Source organism: Coffea arabica, chromosome 2e, assembly GCF_036785885.1.
Source record: "Coffea arabica cultivar ET-39 chromosome 2e, Coffea Arabica ET-39 HiFi, whole genome shotgun sequence".
Lineage (NCBI taxonomy): Eukaryota > Viridiplantae > Streptophyta > Magnoliopsida > Gentianales > Rubiaceae > Coffea > Coffea arabica.
The window spans coordinates 19,649,798-19,670,122 of NC_092313.1; the positions used below are offsets into that span (position 1 = coordinate 19,649,798).

The 20,325-nt window shown below is 38.8% G+C and overlaps 1 protein-coding gene across 5 annotated transcripts; it reads left to right on the top strand.

The window, feature by feature from the left end:
- Nucleotides 1–354: 354 nt before the first annotated feature.
- On the top strand, nucleotides 355–20,252 carry LOC113731653 (phosphatidylinositol 4-kinase alpha 1). 5 transcript variants are annotated; one of them, XM_027257029.2, is made up of 19 exons: nucleotides 365–595; nucleotides 865–1,931; nucleotides 2,063–2,404; nucleotides 2,499–2,660; nucleotides 4,008–4,193; nucleotides 4,324–4,482; nucleotides 4,585–4,712; nucleotides 4,802–5,108; nucleotides 6,192–6,360; nucleotides 6,492–6,709; nucleotides 7,357–7,515; nucleotides 7,615–7,797; nucleotides 17,127–17,397; nucleotides 17,498–17,559; nucleotides 18,173–18,359; nucleotides 18,472–18,568; nucleotides 19,078–19,160; nucleotides 19,306–19,461; nucleotides 19,863–20,252. In XM_027257029.2, exons 2-19 carry the CDS (start codon nucleotides 963–965, stop codon nucleotides 19,868–19,870), a joined length of 3,846 nt encoding a protein of 1,281 aa, XP_027112830.2. In that variant the 5' UTR covers nucleotides 365–595; nucleotides 865–962; the 3' UTR covers nucleotides 19,871–20,252. The 5 variants fall into 5 exon arrangements, with proteins under 5 accessions (XP_071935752.1, XP_071935751.1, XP_027112830.2 ...); XM_027257030.2 differs by lacking the exon at nucleotides 19,306–19,461 and having other exon boundaries at nucleotides 369–595; XM_072079650.1 differs by lacking the exons at nucleotides 17,127–17,397; nucleotides 17,498–17,559 and having other exon boundaries at nucleotides 360–595.
- The last annotated feature ends 73 nt before the right edge of the window (nucleotides 20,253–20,325 follow it).

The following is a 20,325-nucleotide window of genomic DNA, read 5'->3' on the forward strand; positions in this document are numbered from 1 at the left end:
TGGCACAATAACGATGAATTTTTTTGTGTCTTTACATATATGAAAGTTGTAAAAATTTTATTTTTATTTTCTTTTCACCACAACTCATTAAAGTATTAAATAAAAATTCGTTATACCATGTTTTATCAATGTTTGTAACTGTATCTTTTGTATGTATTATGAAACACTAGTTCAAATTTCAATCAATCATGAAAGTGGGCTTTTTTCCTGTACCCGTGGTGATTCATATGATTCCATCGAGCACCATAGAAACCGGGTTGGGCCCCTTAATCATCAGTTATATTACCCAAGGCGGCCTTCGAGTTTGTTAAAAAAAAGGGCAGAAAATTACCAAAAAAAAAGGGCGAAAAGTACTAGTGGGGAAAAAAAAAAAAAGGAGGAGGTGGAGCGAAAAAAAGGCATTCGAGACCGAACATTAGAATTTAGAAAGGTGGGAAAATATTAAAAAAAAAAAAGGAAAAGAGCGAGAGAGATAGAGAGGGCGCGAGACGTTGCAGAAACAACAAAGGTTGCAGGAACAACAGCGACGTTACGACGCCGCATAGATCTTCACGACCCAGTACCACCTCCGGTCGTCCCTTCAACTACAGCCGCTGTAAACCCTAATTTCACATCTTTTTTCTGCAATTATCCGACAGCATTATTTTTTTTTAAAATGCTTTTTACGTGGATATTTATTTACTCGTGTTACTTTTGTCAATTCTCTCACCTTTGACCCTTGCAGTCCGCATTTTTCCTCTCATATGTGATCTAGTTTCTCTGATGCAATTTCGCGGACAGCTCGAATTTTCTCTTCAATTGTGTGTAGTTTTGCTATTTATTCAACTAAGAGTGATTTCACCAAAATCTTTGAACATAATTCAGATGGCGATCATGGCGCAGAAGAATTCAATTTTGCAATGCGGGAATGAGCTAATTTACACGTTGATTTGTTAGTGCCTTCTGGTCTTAAATTTGCGGAAATGGAATCGTTGATCGAGCTGTGTGACTTAATTGCTGAAAAACCCGAGCAATTCGCTGACAAGTTGGTCTGGATATGCGGCCGGTGTCCTTCGGCGGAGGCTCTCCTTACCGGATCTCCTAGGGTTTCGAGATCTCAGCTCAATGCCGTCCTGGCAGTGGCTCGTTTCCTCTCCAAATGCCCAAATTACGACGATCAACGGCCTAAATCCCTCCTCCTTGCCTTCTATCGCGCAATTCCATCCTCTTTCACCCCTTCTTTCTGGCCCCAATCATTTGGCAATGACGCGATTGCCTCCTTCTTTAACGACTACTTTGCTTATATGTGTAGAGCTGCGGAGTCAGCCTCTGATTTTGCAACTGACATTGCTGGCTTCACTGGAGAAATTGTGATCTCTGCCACAGGCAATGTCTCTGGGGATTTGGGGATTTCCAGGGTTTTCTTGAACGCCTTGGCCTTGAATTTCCCGCCCATTCTTTCGTCTGATGCTAACAGGTTAGTTTCGTGTCTTCTTGAACGGCTTGAAATCATGGTTCCCAATTCACCGAGGGAGCTTATTTCTTCCGAGGCTGCTTCAAGTCAGAGTTCACCCTTGAGTTTGAACCATTTTCCATATCACTCTAATGAGAGGGCAAGTCCAGGGAATGAGGTGAGTAATGCCTCCGGATCATCTGGCAGCGTTGCTGATGATGCGTCGTCATCAAAGGGAATTGTGACCAATGGGGGCAGCGCTGGCTGGAAGAGCAATGTGGATATCTTGAACGTAAGCACAGGGCTAAATGATGGCGGTGGAGGCAAGGGAATTCTTATATCTTTTGAGCAAGAGTCCTTGGAGAACCTTGAAAAACAGGAAATTGCTTTTAAATTGATAAGGCATATATTGGATAAGGCCACGGTTGATTCCAAGCTTTTGGAACAAGTGAGACTTGTCACAAAGGAACAACTCCAATCAATGTTAGCATTTTTAAAGGTAGGATTTCTGAATTATTCATCTTTTAGTTTTTGTAACTCGTTACTAGGCCACAAATTGATTTTTAGAAGGAAAAGGGCAGTACTAGTGAAAGAAAGTTGAGCCGGTTATCTTGTCTCTTCTCTGGGCAGATAAGAAAGCGTGACTGGTCTGAACAAGGGCATTTATTGAAAGCAAGAGTCAGTACCAAGCTATCTGTTTACCAAGCAGTGGCTAAGTTACAGATTAAGATTCTTGCATCTGTTGACCTTGACGGAAAGTCATCAAAGAGGTTCTTGCATGGAACTCTTGCATTGTTGATAGAGGCTGCTGAGGCATGTTTATTTTCAGTGTGGCGGAAGTTGAGGATTTGCGAGGAGCTATTTGGCTCTTTACTCGGTGGAATTTCCCAAGCTGCTGTTGCACGTGGTGGCCAGCTGTTGCGAGTTTTGCTTATTCGTTTCAAGCCCCTAGTGCTGACTACTTGTATTCAGGTTTACCATTTATTTGAGTTGTGATGGTCTAAGTTCTAGTGCCTTGAATGCGTCACTTACTGAAATGTTGGTGCACTTTCATTTTTTCAAACAGGCTGACACTTGGGGCAGCAGCCAGGGTGCAATGTTTCAGAGTGTCTTGAAAGCAACTTGTGAAATAATTGAATATGGATGGATCAAGGAACGGCCGCCTGTGGATACTTTTATAATGGGATTAGCTACTAGCTTTCGTGAACGTAAAGATTATGAAGAAGAGGTAGGTTGATATGCAACTCATTGACATTTTGAATTGCAAACTGTTTAAGTTGCTATCATGTACATATTGGACATGAATTTGCATTCTTGAAGTTGCAAAAGCATATGCATGTTTGTCCACTAGTCAACTATCCGTTTAGTGTGTGTCTTTACATTTTTCTCTTCATGCATGAGCTATGAGATGGGAGCCTAAATTCGTCATTTTCTGATACGTGGGCTTAGTTTGGGAGTTTGGAGAGAAACGGAAAGAAGCGAACAGAAACGTAAACATAAAGTTATGAAAGAGAAGAAGGGAAGGGAAAATGATTTTGGATTGATAATACGTTAATTTTTTGTTCGTGAGCATTTGATGATTAAAGTTGGTTTTCAGAAAAATTTTACAAGGGAATTGTCAACTTTCTTTCATTTTCTCTCCATCTTTTGAGAGAAAACCTTTTGCCCATTTTATTCTTCCATTTTATCCCTGTTCTCTTTGTCTCTTTTCATTTAAAGGTTCTCAACAAAAGAAAAGCTTTCTCTTTCCCATTTCTTCCCTTCTAGGCTCTTGCCACAGCAAGGATGTTTTTTCTTCTATGCTGTCCTCATCATTGTTCCCCACCATTATTGCCTAGGTTCTTGATAACTTTTTAATTCAACTCAATAGAATTCTTCTCTGGTGCACTCAGCAGCAACTTTTGGTAAACATCGTCTTGCTCGTTTTCCTCTAAAAATCGAATGATGCGGAAGACCATTTTCTCATTTACCTTTTGATATTCCGTACTTGCCTTTTGGGATCAGTTTTATCTTTAAAGTTGAAGTCGTGGAGATCCAGAGAGTTATTGGTACAAATGCTGTTGTAGAGAACCCATTTGTTAATCATGACAGATCTGCAGATGAGGTTGGTGCATGCATAGTATCAAGAGATATTTTTGTGAAACTAGCCCTTCTGGGCTCTTAATCCATGGCAGCTCTGTGTGCTGGTTGCCCTTTAGGTGAGCACATAGGACAGTTTCATTTATAGCGTTTTTTGTTTGACCTTTTACTGGTGCATGCTGTTAAAGCATTGGCAGCTATAAGAAGTGTAACATGTGCTTGTCAGGATGATAAAAACAGTAGGAAGGGAGCTGGGTAATCTTGGCAATTCAAGGTCATGTTTTCATATTTGAAAGTGTACTCAAACTACAATTGTTGTATTCTGCTGGTAGTACTATAATCAGGAGACTGTATAGGCATTAGTCATTCTTCCTCGCCTGATTTTCACGTTGGCCTTGAAAAGTGGTTTATGGTTATAAAGGCCCAATTCATTTGCTCCTTTACCAGAGTGATATGTTTTTGATAGATTATGTGGTTTGTCCTTTAATTGTTGTAGCTTCAGCAATCGCATGATGCAAAAGATAAGCAGGCAGCTTCTGCTGGGCAACTTAACATGATTCGCTTGCTTGCGGATTTAAATGTTTCTGTTAACAAGCCTGAAGTGGTTGACTTGATATTACCACTATTTATTGAAAGTTTAGAAGAGGGAGATGCCTCGGCCCCAGGCCTACTGAGACTCCAGGTATAGGGTTTATTAGCGATCATGTCGGGTCTTTTAGATACTACATGACTAGCATTACTAGTTTGCTAGCTACTGCTAATATTGAACCTACAGCATCATCTCTCAACCTGTTTTTGTTGAGTTACTGCAGCTTCTTGATGCTGTTTCTCGCCTGGCGAGTTTAGGTTTTGAGAAATCTTATCGTGAAGCTGTTGTTCTATTGATCCGAAGCTACTTAAGTAAACTCTCTGCTGTTGGCTCTGCTGAAAGTAAAACTGTGGCACCAGAAGCCACGATAGAACGTGTTGAGGTACGCTGTTCCCTTTGGATGTGAGAACTTGTCCATGTATCTTTTTTGCTATGATATTTTGTCATCTTAAATGCTATGCTCACTGGTTCAATCACATTCTAGACTCTTCCTGCAGGATTTCTTGTGATTGCTGGTGGCCTAACTGATACCAAATTGAGGTCAGATTTTCGTCATCGTCTGCTATCTTTGTGTTCAGATGTAGGCTTAGCTGCTGAATCCAAAAGTGGAAGGTGAGACATTCTGATATTAGATCCAAAATAGTATTGTTTGATAAAATGTGTTTGGATATTGTATGATCACTAATGCTTCACATTTGCAGGAGTGGAGCAGATTTTCTCGGTCCTCTACTCCCTGCTGTGGCTGAAATATGCTCGGATTTTGATCCTACTATAGATGTGGAACCTTCACTCTTAAAATTATTTCGCAATTTGTGGTTCTATATAGCTCTTTTTGGGCTAGCTCCTCCAATACAAAAAGGTCAGGTGACGACAAAGTCAGTGTCCACTTCTCTAAATAGTGTAGGTAGCATGGGTGTAATTGCAGTCCAGGCTGTTGGTGGACCGTACATGTGGAATGCTCAGTGGGCTTCTGCAGTTCAGCGCATCTCTCAAGGGACTCCACCCCTAGTAAGTTCATATTTTCTTTATACACACACGCACACACACATCTTACCTCATTTGATTTCCATCACATCCTGTATCATATCACAAACATAGCTAGAACTCTTTGGATTTTGGCTGAGCACAGCTCAGTTATTAGTTCAATATATCTGCCTGTTGCTTATTGTTGTTTTGTCAAAATTTTTGGATGTATGAACATTTGAGGATGTTTGTTGTGTTAAATGCGTGCAATTTCTTGTCAGTGTAAAGGTGTCTTCTATTTGTGCCATTATGTAACCTTTAAGCCAGGGCTGTTTACCGGGAATTTCTTTTTTTACTGGGTTGGCATGATGTCGGTTCAGACTACCTAGTGAACACGTTTACATCCATTTTGCTTAAGCTTTAAGCATGATGGTCTTGATATCATATTAGATGGTTCTTCATTTGTGTTTATTGTTTATAAGACCCGTGCAGCTATAATTCAATTCATCAAGTGTAGGGCAATGCCCTCCTACAAATTATTCTTGAAGTATATTCTAGGGGCTCTTTTGGTATTCAGAATATAGGGTTTTAGGCTTGATCTGATCATTAAAATGAGGCTCTTTGCATTCAAAAGAAACAGCTGGATTGGAGAAAGGAGGTGATAGAAGAACAGAGCATGAGTGGATAATGCAATTAAACAAATGGAGGGTGCCTTATGTCATTATTCACCACTGTTCTTGAGTTAAGATACGTCTTCTGAAAGTCATAGTTTTTCTAAGATTTAATAGAATATAGTTAATAGACCACTAATTGTCTCTTGTAGAAACATCTAGGATGTCAACTACATGTTATGTTACTCTTGAACTTGACAATGGAACTGATTTACTCTGGTTTATTTTCAACAATAAAATATTTCAACACAAAATCATGCTTAAAGTTAGTTTCAAATTTTAGCTTATAAATAAAAAGTTACTGCATTAAGAGGTGATTCTTAAGATCTTTCAGTATATTATTTTGAGTAGCTCTTGAAAGACCCTTCTTTTACACTTTTTGGGTTGATCTTTCATCTTTCGTCATTTTCAATGTTTTATGTTTGAAAAAGGGTCAACGATTTTTTTTCCTATCCAGGTTGTTAGCTCTGTAAAATGGCTTGAAGATGAGTTGGAACTTAATGCTCTTCATAACCCGGGTAGCCGGCGAGGTAGTGGCAATGAAAAAGCTGCTGTAAGCCAAAGATCTGCTCTTTCAGCTGCTTTAGGCAGGCGCGTGGAGGTTTCGGGAATGGGCACAATCTCAGGTTTGATGAAATTCAGTGGTACTATTAGCATCACTATCCCATGTTATTTGCCAATCAGTATTGAGAAAAGTTAATGGCATTATATCCTCTTTTGTATGCTCTTCTGATTCTTTCTGCTCTGAGTTCTACAGGTGTCAAGGCAACTTATCTTTTAGCTGTAGCGTTTCTAGAGATAATCAGATTCAGTAGTAATGGTGGCATGCTCAATGGTAGCCCTAATTCAACGGCTTCTCGAAGTGCCTTCAGCTGTGTCTTTGAGTATTTGAAAAGTCCAAATCTCATGCCAGCTGTCTCTCAGTGCTTGACAGCAATTGTTCACCGGGCCTTTGAAACAGCAATACTTTGGCTGGTATGCTCTCTTTCACCACCTATATGGGTCTTGTCCACCATTTATTTCTTTGTATATATTAGTTTGTTCAATTTTTTAATATTCAAACTAATATATTTATAAATGAAGCTATATATGAGTTTGCATTCATTTAGTGTGGTAGTAATTCTCGTATCTTAATTTTTTTGATAGTTTATAAGTTTGGTAAGTTGTATTAACTTTTTCTGGTGAAATATGGTTTGCTCAAACGAGTCTATGTTCAGGGTTGAGAGATTGGTAGTTCTGGACCATTATGGGAAGATAAGAGCAAGGGAAGAGGAAGCAAGTTTTAGCAAGGGGCTTGTGTATTTTGTTATTTCCTGTTTTGTTGAGTATTCAAAGGGGTCGACAATCCTCTCGGAATTTTTTTTCCCATTTTTTCTATGCCATTGTGTACTTATGCAGCTATATCTATCTTAGTATGAAGGTTTTACCTTTTCAGCACTTCTGTCTAAGTTTTTACTGGAATTTTAAAAATAAAACTTGGGAACTTGGTCTCTGCCACCTGCACCTATCCCTGCCCACCCCAACGGATATATCCTAAAAAGAAAGAAAGTTGGAAGAAACTTTTCTGCATTTACATGACAGACTGAACGTCAGAAATATCTGTTCCTTGCTTCTGGATGCAGGATGAACGGGCTTCTGAGACTGGTCATGATGCTGAGAGTAGAGAATCTGCCCTTTCCATCCATGCATGTTTTCTTATAAAAAATTTGTCTCAGAGGGACGAGCATATTCGTGATATTTCAGTAACTTTATTGAATCAACTCAGAGATAAGTTTCCGCAGGTTAAAGTTTTTGGTGATATAGATTGAATAAAATGTTCAGCATTGCATGATTTTTTCTTCAGATTCTGAGATTACTTGAACCTTTGGTACTTGTTACAGATTTTGTGGAATTCTTCTTGTTTGGATTCCCTACTTTTTTCTATCCACAATGATCCGCCATCAGCTGCCGTTCACGACCCTGCTTGGGTTGCTACTGTCCGTTCTTTATACCAGAAAATTGTTCGCGAGTGGATAGTTATTTCACTCTCATATGCGCCATGCACGAGTCAGGGCCTTCTTCAGGTTTCTTTTATTATGAACTTTGATCTTATCATTTATCACTTCACATGTTTGCCTTTCGATTGTTAAAATAGTTCAGCACTATAGTTTCTCTGGGTAGTGGCATGCATCATTGCAGTTATATTATGTCCCTATATTGAACTCGGCTATCTTCTTAATGTCAGGAATATGGTTTTCTTTTTTATCACAATTCTGTAGTTGATATAACTGATTTTAGCTGGTTTCCCCCTGACAAAAGAAACAAGTGCATCCTTAGAAGCACCAATACTTTTGTTCCTTTCAGCTTAGTGGAATAAAATATTAAGAATGTGATTTATCACCTCCATACTCAATGTTAACAACTTTGTCAAACTTGTGGGTCGCTTCTGATTATACAGCACCATTATCGCTTTGGGAAAAAAAGTTGCATATCTGTCCTTCAACTTATTAACAAATTGTTTTCCCCATCTTAGTTCTATTGCTGCTTACGCTGATGCACATGGTTGTGTAGTCCTTGAAGTTGTTTGTCAAAAGTAGTCATATGGTATTGCATCAGAACACAGGCTACTTCTCTAGTTAATTTCTTGTGACCTTTGGTATAATAACATGAATCGATATTGTTAGTTATTGAAGTAAGGAAATATCAAGCATTTACCAATCATAAGGCCAAGTAATCTCCAATTTGAGATTGACTAAGATTGAAAAATGCTTGAATTTGATTAACAGCACAGCAAAATAAATTACCCTTTTTCCTGGATAAACTTTAAATTCTACTTTTTAGAATGTTCTGACTGGGAATCATCTAATATTGTTTATAAGGAAAGCTATCCCTTGGTCAAGGTCACAATCATCACCACGTAAAGAAAGCCAAACCCAGCATCACAAATGTGGCCTATTGCGTAAAATGATTGAAGCAGATTAAGAAGTAGCTATAGTCCCAGAACAGATTCAGTGATGACACCTATAAAGAGAAAATAGCCCAAACTAATGACATGAGACAAGTGGAAGATCCAGGAGCTTATCTCGTAGTCCATTATATAGGTAAAACAAGCTCTTGCACAGAAGTCATTTTGAGGAGAAAAAGTGATTCCAAAAAGTTAATCGAGTGAAGGCGAGTGTTCCACCATGTTTAGCTCTTATAAATATGGTAGTGGCGTCCAATGGTTCAAATGGTTAGCAAGTTCTTACTTTGTGCATTTAAACCATGAACACAAAGAGGCATAAGCCCAGAAAAAAAAAAAAAAACCAAGATCTGGAGACATATTTGAATGGAAATTTTCCAATAGAAGAAAATTTGGAAAATTTCCATCCATGTTACAACTCAACCCAACTAAATGCTCCTAAGAAGCACTTGAAAATAAAACCAACAATAGGGATTTGGGAAAAAAGGAAGAGTAAAGTTCTATCCTGTGTTTCATTTCCATAATTCAAAATCCTGTGAACAATGAAAAAGGCAGACAAAAATGATTTTTTAGACCAATAATGACATCAAAAACCAATCTTCCAGCACTCATTAGTTGAAATCTAACGCACTAACAAGTAGAAAATATAAAAAATAAATAACAAAGAATGCATGATAAAAGAAAAAGAGAAGAGAAGAGAAATTCTGACACTGATTGAATCTGATGAAGCACCATAATCACATTCAAAAGATCCAAGTGTAGAATCTTAGGTGAGAAAGCAAACTTAAGCTTAGAATGGCTGCCAGATAAGAAATTCCGGACTGAAACCATGGTTGACATGTTGACGAAAACAAAAAAGGAACCCAGATGATAAAATTGAAGAGTGTCCGAATAAGCAGCGGTACAGAACAGGGGAGGACGTCAGAGTAAGGTCAGTCACCACAAGAAAAAGAGGGAAAAATCAGGGAGAGTGTAAAAATAAGTGCATACTGCACGGTGGGGGACGATAAGGGCAAGATATACGTGGGGTTGGGCCCCTTGGCCTTTACCTGCAGCTGTCATTGCGATTGCATGCCTTACTGATGATTCCTGTACTTCCCATTCCCATACTCACAAGTAACAAGTTCTCGTACATACAGTCACACACACCAACAAACACGCAGCTCTCGGACATCCCCATCCCCCCACGGTCCCCATTCCATACCTCTTGGAATTTATTTTATAGAACATTATCATCTTTTTCTTTTTTTTTTCCTGAATTTAGAGGCAACCATAGAACCCTTATGCGAACCAGTAACTTTCTTTTCGTAGATGTTTTGGCCTGGGCCTCGAGTACGTGTTTCTGTGGTGACCGTGGAAAATCATGTGCTTGATTAGGAAGCCTGGCACGCGTTCATTTTTCGCCTTCGTTGCGGAAATTTGATTCGTTTAATTGCAGAGGCAGAGGTAGAGGTAGTACTAGCACTCTTTCTTTCTGAGTACAATTTGCGTCATGAGGAGCCTCAGTTCTCACCCAAGACGCGTTTTTCACGAGACTCGAAAGTACCAGAATTTAAATCAACCTAGAAAAGATGGCCCATGTTGATCGTGTTATGCGTGGGCACGACAATTTGGATTACTATTTTTAAAAAAACTTTATAAAAAAAATATAGTTTAATATGCAAGTTAAAAGAATGATTAAAAAATATAAAAATTTCTAGCTTTTTGACATTTAACATTTTTTTTTAAATGAAGGCCCGTCATTAAATTGTACCAATGACATTTTGGTGACAGACAGCTAGGCTATGCTACGGTGTAGTATCATAAACAATGGAAAATTGGGAAAGCGTCACTTGTACGCTCCCCCGCTCGCTGTGTCGTCTGGTGTAAAGGAACTTTGTTGATATAATTCGCATAAGGTGTCGAGTCGAATAACTCGCGCATTTGGGCAAAACTCAAGTAAAAAACTTTTAACATTCTCTGCACCTGCTATTTCACATTAGTTTGATCCACGACTATCAGTAGTTTTTTGGGGATTAAGTTTATCTGCAAAAAGTCTGAGGTTGTGTTTGGATTATATTTTTCATGATTTTTCATGAAAAAATTACTGTAACGATTTGATGTATGTAAGGGAAAAAGGTAATAGGGAAATGTGATCACGGAAAACGACGTAATTTTCCGACGAAAAATCGCAATCCAAGCAAGGCCTGAGTTTCTCAGAATTGAAAAAGATTATCAGTAGTTCTCTTTCCTTCTTTTTGATTCTCCGATTAAGATCCCTTCTGGTAGTGGAAAACTCCGATGGAAACTGAAGTTGAACGAAAATAAATGCATCGCTTTACCTTTGTAGACCCGAGATTTACAGGCTGCTTTTACTTTAAGGGAAGAGTCCAACTTCCATCCCACCACCCCCCCCCCCCCCAAAAACACCATTACGAGTTTCCTAGGCCATCGGGAGAGAGGTCCTGTGCCCATCAGTTCTGGTTCTTTGCAAGTCTCCTGCAAACACTAAAAGTTCTAAGCTTTTTCCAATTGGATAGGAAGAGCTATTATATTAAGATGGACTACCAAGGTTTTTCCTTGTTAACAAGCACTGAAGGTAGATGCATCCTACCGGTCTGCGTTACAAAGTTACAAGGAAAGCAGAAAATTCCCCATGAAACACATGGAAGCAAGTGTACTTCCAGTTGAATACAGGATATTGATGAGTAAAAAAAAATGATGATGGTTTCAAAGGTGTTCCTGTGGGAAATTTCATGAAACTTGTGACAGCCCCACCTCCCCCTAAGGCGAACCAAAGGGTTCAGCGAACCGCCTGCCCAACTTTCGCCGGAACTCAATCGTTCACTTCAGTTCTTAAATAAATTCCAATATAAATCTCAAATATACATCAAATGTTCCACAAATTCATTTGCACTACAAACTAGAACCTCAAGAGATACAAGAAATACTAATTACCCGAATAAAACAAAGGTCATCAATTCTCACATAAGTACAAGTACAATTGCAGTTTCAACTATTACACAAGTTAAAACTAGAACTCCAACTGTATAGTAGATCATCCAACCATTTTCTCTAGCCACCTTTCGACTACATCTGGATCGGGTCCTCCAATAAACTTTGGTGGGACAAACTTCTGGAATCTCTCGAGGGCCCAGTCCTCGCTTTCCACGTGGTTACCAGGGTTCCCAGGGTTGGGGTTAGGGTTGTGACCCTGTTGGTGCACCACTTGAGCTAGCAAATCAGTCATTTGCTGCATAGCAGCAGCTATTTGGACGTTAGGATCAACCCTAGGTTCAGGATTAGGTCCAGGCGAAGTTTCCCCAGTGCCCCTTTCAGAAGTGGGTTGCCTAATTCCACGCCCGCGGCCTCGTACACTACAAGTGCCCTTCATTGATCTAAGTCAATCTAAGGTCGAGGTGCAAAGATAATATTAAAGATAATTATAGGCATAAGCAAATAACAAGAGGTACTCACAGATCAAAAGCATATATATACACACAACTGTACCGAACCAGTCACACAGTAGCAGTCAATTAGATACAAATATGAGAGATCCATGAAAGTAACGGGGTCATCCAAAAGTACTATAGACAGACTAGGTCACGAGTACAAAAAAAACTAACGAAAAGCTTTTCCCCCTCTAGGGTTCCGTCCATAATTTACGAGAACAACACCATTTATATCTTAATGAAAGTTGATCACGCTTAACCACACTCGAACAAACCACACGAAATTTCATAGAATTGCGTTTCTAGTTCGTCTAAGTCCTTTCTAACCTAAACTCTCATCTCTTTCGTATTCGGGCGCAAGAATCCCATCTAAGATAATTCACAACTCGAGCAGGCCGGTCCCAAGTGTAAATCATCCATATTAAAGATTCTTACCTGACATACATACCTAACTTCCCCAAGTCCTATGATAAAGATCTTTACACTTATGACATGCACAGTTCATAACTTATGTTCAAAAGAGCACTTATACCTTTCGACGCATTCACGAAAGTAGGACCATAACACCACTTGGCCCAATCTCACTCCGCGCAGAGGCCACGCGAAGTGGCTCTGATACCACCTGTGACAGCCCCACCTCACTCTAAGGCAAATCAAAGGGTTCGGCGGACCGCCTGCCCAACTCTTGCCAGGACCACGGACTCGATTCACACAAATCCAGCATAGTACGCGAGATAGGACCCAAAGAAAATGAACAATCGGAAACTACTAAGGTGAGAACATGCCTACCAAACCATAAAATCACAGTCTCAACGGAATACATTTAATCGACAAGGTTAAACACTTATACATATATTTACATTGAAGTCTTGAACAAATTAACATAAAGTGTGATCCGAGGTACTCATACTAAACAAAATACAATTAGGGCTTCGTTTTTACCCAATCGTGTAGCCCTAAAATTTTGGGCAGCATGCTCTCTGTATTTACCCATTTTTCCAGCCACTTATGACTTCATTATTTTCCACAATCAATCCCAAAGTCATACGCAATATAAATTCATCACAACAGCCGTTCAATAGGCTCAAAGTCATTCGAGTACAAAATTTAGCTAGGAAAATGACCGGAAATGAAAGTTAAACCCTAAAACCCAAAAACAGTTTTGATATCGTTTAGTGTATTGGATCCAACCGGCGCTACGACTATCGGATGGATGTGTAATATACACCGTTTCGAAACTAAAAGAAAGGGTTACAATGTTGAAGAAGGCCACTCAGTCCAGTTTACAATGTATCTAGGTCAAATTTACCAAAACAATCCCAGATTTTTCAATTCGAAGTTTACTGTGGCAGTCCTGATTCGTTCGATTATATCTCAGCACATACGACTCCAATTCAAGTGATTCCAAAGCCATCTGAAAACTAAGATACAAATATATAATTCTTAAGAAAACATCGACAACCAAATCAGTAGTATTTCCGGTCAAACTAACCAATTACAGAAGCTAATTATCAGTTTCGGACAGAAACATAATCAGCTTCGGACAGAAACAGGGCAGCAGGGGTATTTCAGTCTTTTCACGTGCTACGTTACTCCGATTGGGTTGAAATTTTACAGGCAACTATAAAATATCATTCTCTACAACTTTCATGTTTTAACCCAAGGCTAATTCGGCCTCTAACTAGGAGAAACAATACCGGGCAGAATGGGGTTAATTGAAACCCTAATTCCGAAATTTCCTTTCAAAGCGGAAATTTTCCGCAAATAGCCACAATTTACGCACTCTAGTTTCATTCTAAACCATTCCCAACCATCATCCATGGCCACACGATATTAAACATATAAAAACAGAAAAATCATGAATAAATAGAAAAATTCACCAATCTCAACCAAAATAATGAAATAGCCTACAAAATCACCTCTTAGACTACCACAAGCCACTAATTAAACATCATTAGATAGAAAAGAGAGGTTCCTTAGCTACTCACCTTATCAACCAAAGAAAGGAGACAACTTAGCACCTTAGTCTTCCAAATCACTTCACTAATCACCTCACAATTACTAAACTAAGGGTTTTTATGGAGAAAATTCAAGATTAATCGGTTGGTTTGTTGGATTGAGCAAGATTGGAGCAAGAAAGAACCAGAACTGATGGGCACAGGACCTCTCTCCCGATGGCCTAAGAAACTCGTAATGGTGTTTTTTGGGGGGTGGTGGGATGGAAGTTGGACTCTTCCCTTGAAGTAAAAGCAGCCTGTAAATCTCGGGTCTACAAAGGTGAAGCGATGCATTTATTCTCGTTCAACTTCAGTTTCCATCGGAGTTTTCCACTACCAGAAGGGACCTTAATCGGAGAATCAAAAAGAAGGAAAGAGAACTACTGATAGTCTTTCTCAATTCTGAGAAACTCAGGCCTTGCTTGGATTGCGATTTTTCGTCGGAAAATTACGTCGTTTTCCGTGATTACATTTCCCTATTACCTTTTTCCCTCACATACATCAAATCGCTACAGTAATTTTTTCATGAAAAATATAATCCAAACACAACCTCAGACTTTTTGCAGATAAACTTAATCCCCAAAGAACTACTGATAGTCGTGGATCAAACTAATGTGAAATAGCAGGTGCAGAGAATGTTAAAAGTTTTTTACTTGAGTTTTGCCCAAATGCGCGAGTTATTCGACTCGACACCTTATGCGAGTTATGTCAACAAAGTTCCTTTACACCAGATGACACAGCGAGCGGGGGAGCGTACAAGTGACGCTTTCCCAATTTTTCATTGTTTATGATACTACACCGTAGCATAGCCTAGCTGTCTGTCACCAAAATGTCATAGGTACAATTTAATGACGGGCCTTCATTTAAAAAAAAATGTTAAATGTCAAAAAGCTAGAAATTTTTATATTTTTTAATCATTCTTTTAACTTGCATATTAAACTATATTTTTTTTATAAAGTTTTTTTAAAAATAGTAATTCAAATTGTCGTGCCCACGCATAACACGATGATCAACATGGGCCATCTTTTCTAGGTTGATTTAAATTCTGGTACTTTCGAGTCTCGTGAAAAACGCGTCTTGGGTGAGAACTGAGGTTCCTCGTGACGCAAATTGTACTCAGAAAGAAAGAGTGCTAGTACTACCTCTACCTCTGCCTCTGCAATTAAACGAATCAAATTTCCGCAACGAAGGCGAAAAATGAACGCGTGCCAGGCTTCCTAATCAAGCACATGATTTTTTACGGTCACCACAGAAACACGTACTCGAGATCCAGGCCAAAACATCTACGAAAAGAAAGTTACTAGTTCGCATAGGGGTTCTATGGTTGCCTCTAAATTCAGGAAAAAAAAAAAGAAAAAGATGATAATGTTCTATAAAATAAATTCCAAGAGGTATGGAATGGGGACCGTGGGGGGATGGGGATGTCCGAGAACTGCGTGTTTGTTGGTGTGTGTGACTGTATGTACGAGAACTTGTTACTTGTGGGTATGGGAATGAGAAATATAGGAATCATCAGTAAGGCATGCAATCGCAATGACAGCTGCAGGTAAAGGCCAAGGGGCCCAACCCCACGTATATCTTGCCCTTATCGTCCCCCACCTTGCAGTTTGCACTTATTTTTACGCTCTCCCTGATTTTTCCCTCTTTTTCTTGTGGTGACTGACCTTACTCTGACGTCCTCCCCTGTTCTGTACCGCTGCTTATTCGGACAGACTCTTCAATTTTATCATCTGGATTCCTTTTTTGTTTTCGTCAACATGTCGACCATGGTTTCAGTCCGGAATTTCTTATCTGGCAGCCATTCTAAGCTTAAGTTTGCTTTCTCACCTAAGATTCTACACTTGGATCTTTTGAATGTGATTATGGTGCTTCATCAGATTCAATCAGTGTCAGAATTTCTCTTCTCTTCTCTTTTTTCTTTTATCATGCATTCTTTGTTATTTATTTTTTATATTTTCTACTTGTTAGTGCGTTAGATTTCAACTAATGAGTGCTGGAAGATTGGTTTTTTATGTCATTATTGGTCTAAAAAATCATTTTTGTCTGCCTTTTTCATTGTTCACAGGATTTTGAATTATGGAAATGAAACACAGGAGCTTCTTAAATGGGCTTCCCGGGTGAGTGATTGAGGTTCAAGAATTTTACTCTTCCTTTTTTCCCAAATTTCTATTGTTGGTTTTATTTTCAAGTGCTTCTTAGGGGCATTTAGTTGGGTTGAGTTGTAACATGGATAAAAATTTTCTTCTATTGGAAAATTTCCATTCAAATATGTCTCCAGATCTTGGTTTTTTTTTTTTTTTTTCTGGGCTTATGCCTCTTTGTGTTCATGGTTTAAATGCACAAAGTAAGAACTTGCTAACCATTTGAACCATTGGACGCCACTACCATATTTATAAGAGCTAAACATGGTGGAACACTCGCCTTCACTCGATTAACTTTTTGGAATCACTTTTTCTCCTCAAAATGACTTCTGTGCAAGAGCTTGTTTTACCTATATAATGGACTACGAGATAAGCTCCTGGATCTTCCACTTGTCTCATGTCATTAGTTTGGGCTATTTTCTCTTTATAGGTGTCATCACTGAATCTGTTCTGGGACTATAGCTACTTCTTAATCTGCTTCAGTCATTTTACGCAATAGGCCACATTTGTGATGCTGGGTTTGGCTTTCTTTACGTGGTGATGATTGTGACCTTGACCAAGGGATAGCTTTCCTTATAAACAATATTAGATGATTCCCAGTCAGAACATTCTAAAAAGTAGAATTTAAAGTTTATCCAGGAAAAAGGGTAATTTATTTTGCTGTGCTGTTAATCAAATTCAAGCATTTTTCAATCTTAGTCAATCTCAAATTGGAGATTACTTGGCCTTATGATTGGTAAATGCTTGATATTTCCTTATTTCAATAACTAACAATATCGATTCATGTTGTTGTTTGGGCTGATTGGTGTACGATACTTTTTCCGTGTCCTCGGATGATCATTATTCTGTGGATATTCATTTGACTTTACTATTTATGTTTAGAGTGGAAATCTGGGTCTTCGTGCACTTTGGCTCATTCTGCATTTTGCCGTCACCATATGGTACTTTCTGCTGGGAGTAGTGCAGTCTTTTGAGAGCTTTCTCATTGCTAGTGATATATTGACGAAATATGAAGCCCTTGATATCAGCAAGGTTCGTTATTTGGCAATGGTAATAGACAGTGAAGAAGCTCAAGAACTTTCAAAAGTTTTGGAGTTATTGCAGTGGGTTGCAGATATTGGTGTGAAAAGTGTCTGCCTTTATGATCCAGAAGGTAAAAGGGATATCCAGAAAGTGAAAATGCTTTAGAATTTACTCAACATTTCCTTTGGTAAGTTTCACCTGACAGGTGTGATAGCATTTTCCTGTTGCAGGTGTGTTGAAAAAGAACAAGGAACCTATCATGCAAAGATTCAGCAGTGCAAACTTGTCTGAGGTATCATGATCTTCATCCACAATTAGCTAGATCCTTTTCTACAAGTATTCATGACAGTATATGTCATATGTCAACCTTGTCAGTTCAATATTCCGTTGTGATGCATATTTTAATGAAGTAATCAATTTTACATATCTATTTTGTGTAAAAGACATTAGGGGCGGTTTGTATGCATGACTTAATATCTTATGTTTGGAATCTGCTGGTTCAGTGTGTTATTATGGTGAAAATGTAAATGAAGTTTTGATTTGCCGAGTTGTTGAGCCCAAGAGATGTGTCAAAGCCCTTTCTCCTGCTTATTGCCTGAGTGGTAATATTTTTTCAAGATACATGGTCTCTGTAGCCAGTCCAATTATTTGGATTGAAGAGTGAAATATTAACTTTGTAATGGTGGACTGAAGGATAATAAAGGTGTTAGGAAACATGAAAGGAAGCAACAGGATATGATTATTTAAATGGAATAGCTAAGTAACCCCTTTCCAAGTATGGCTTTAGTGGGGGAAAAAGTGTTGATATAGCCAATGTCATAGGTTTGATGCAAAGCTCTAGTTGAATTTTGATAAACTTGAAAGAAAGATGGTGCATAATAGACTTGGATTGTGATTTCTTGCAGGAGGCTGCTGTTAATGGTCGGCTTGTTACCCGCAGAAATCTGACTTTGGAGTTTGTTTCATTTGAGGATGGAAAAGAAGCAGTTGCCAAAGCAGCTAATTATCTCTTTGTAAAGCACTATGCAAATGGTACTAAGGAAAAGTCAGATTTTACAGAGCCTCAAATGGCTGAAGCTTTAGGAGCCATTGGTATCCTGTCTTGCCTCTTTTTGGCTTCCCAGATTTTCCGAACATTTAGCAGATATTTTTCTAGCATTGTCTGTGCAAGTTTATATTATTCTTGTTAGTATTGTCTTAACAGGTTCTGGAGGAGCTGATCCTGATCTGCTACTAATTTATGGACCCACAAGATGCCATCTTGGGTTTCCAGCATGGAGACTTCGGTACACTGAAATAGTGTAAGTAAATTAGTAAAGTGCTACGATGTTATTTTTATAGGAGTAAATTCCTCATTGCTGCTGTTTTTGTCAATTCTTAAGGTGCCAAGAACTTTTCTCGGATATGCTTCAGTGGATTACTTTGTAATAGTCCCACCACAGTTGCATCTGTTTCTGCTTGAAATTGTGTAAATAGACTATTGTGCTATTCTGGCCCGGTCACTGTGGTTTTAGTTCATTGCTTTGCCTGCTTTTTGAAATATCTTAGGCATTGGTATCATTGAAATTCGGATTTCAGGTAGAATCCCTATAATAATTGATCTATCCTGCTTCTTCCCCCTCCCGAGAGAGAGAGAGAGAGAGTGCGCGCTATTTTTTCCTGATACTGGCACAAAACGTTTTAATGCGACTTTTGTAAATCGCGTTTGTTTTGCTATAAATATTGACTATTTGAGTGTGTCAAATGCCAATTTCAGTTCTTGCATCAGAATGGTTCGCTTGAATTATTTCTTGTTTGCTGTATGTTGCAGACATATGGGGCCATTGAAGTCTATGAGTTATGGTTCCCTTGTTAAAGCCATTTTCAAGTACACTATGGTGCATCAAAATTATGGTAAGGTTCTTTCTCTTGATCTCCCAAATGACCTTCCATCATAACGCATGCAAAAAAATAAACAAAAACAAGAGTCCTAAGTAGGATAAAATAGAAGACTTTTAAATACAGAAGGAAGTAATTAATTCCGTTAATCTATTCTCAGAAACAACTGATGCTCTGGTCGCTGTGCCTTCATGTGGTCAAAAGTTTGAAACAAGTTTCCATCCCCCTCCTTTTGGGATCAAGGAAAACTATCATGTTATTCATCTCCATTTCCATCTTTTTACCTTATTTGGCGAGTTTAATCTAATGAAAAATGGTGAGTTGTTGCTCTTCATTGATAGGTGGAGGCTGTGGTTGGTTTTATCATGTCGAGCAATGTGCGGTCTAAGTTAATAATTTCTGTATTCCAATAAACGACTTTGGGATCTGCACTTCTTGGTGTCTTAAACCTCACTTTTTATTAGCTTTCTTTTTTCCTTTTATGTCAAAACTTGAAAGAATGCTTTTTTATTGGTTTGTGGGCATATTTTGAATAATAAACATGGGAAACGCAAGTGAGCCTCGGTATAACCTGAATTTATTGTTTGGTCCGAGTAAGAGGGGAAGAGAGAAAAGGGAGGGTTTGGGAGTAGAATTCGGGATATCTTATGATTAGGTGGCGTCTCGGGAACACGATATAACCTGAATTTCATTGTGCTTGATTTCAATTCTTCCCAGGTTCATAAGCAATTTCATCCGCAGTGACGTCATCTTGTGGGACGAGCAGAGTTCGGAAGATGGACCTGACAGACGCTGCTAGTATGGTTTGCATTTTATTGAGAATGTTCTTCTTTGATTGTAGGATCAAAGTTAAAAGGTATCTATTGGCTTGTATGCCCAATTGATTGACCTTTTCGTAAACTCATCCCGTTGTAAACTCATCACGTGATGGAAAATGTTTGTACTCCATTTGCTCTTTTTTTCCTCTTAGGAGTAGGGGGTTGGGAGATGTCTTGGTCCTATGGGGTTGGGACATATATAGTTGGTGGCATTAGTTGAAAGGAATAATAAGAGGAAAAAAAGGCTTCAATTGTTTATCATGCTTCTTATCTACCATCGCAATTTCTATGTGCCTGGGAAAGAACAATTGACTCTAAATGTAAGAGATGTACTTGACAGCTGCAGCATCACGAACGTAAAA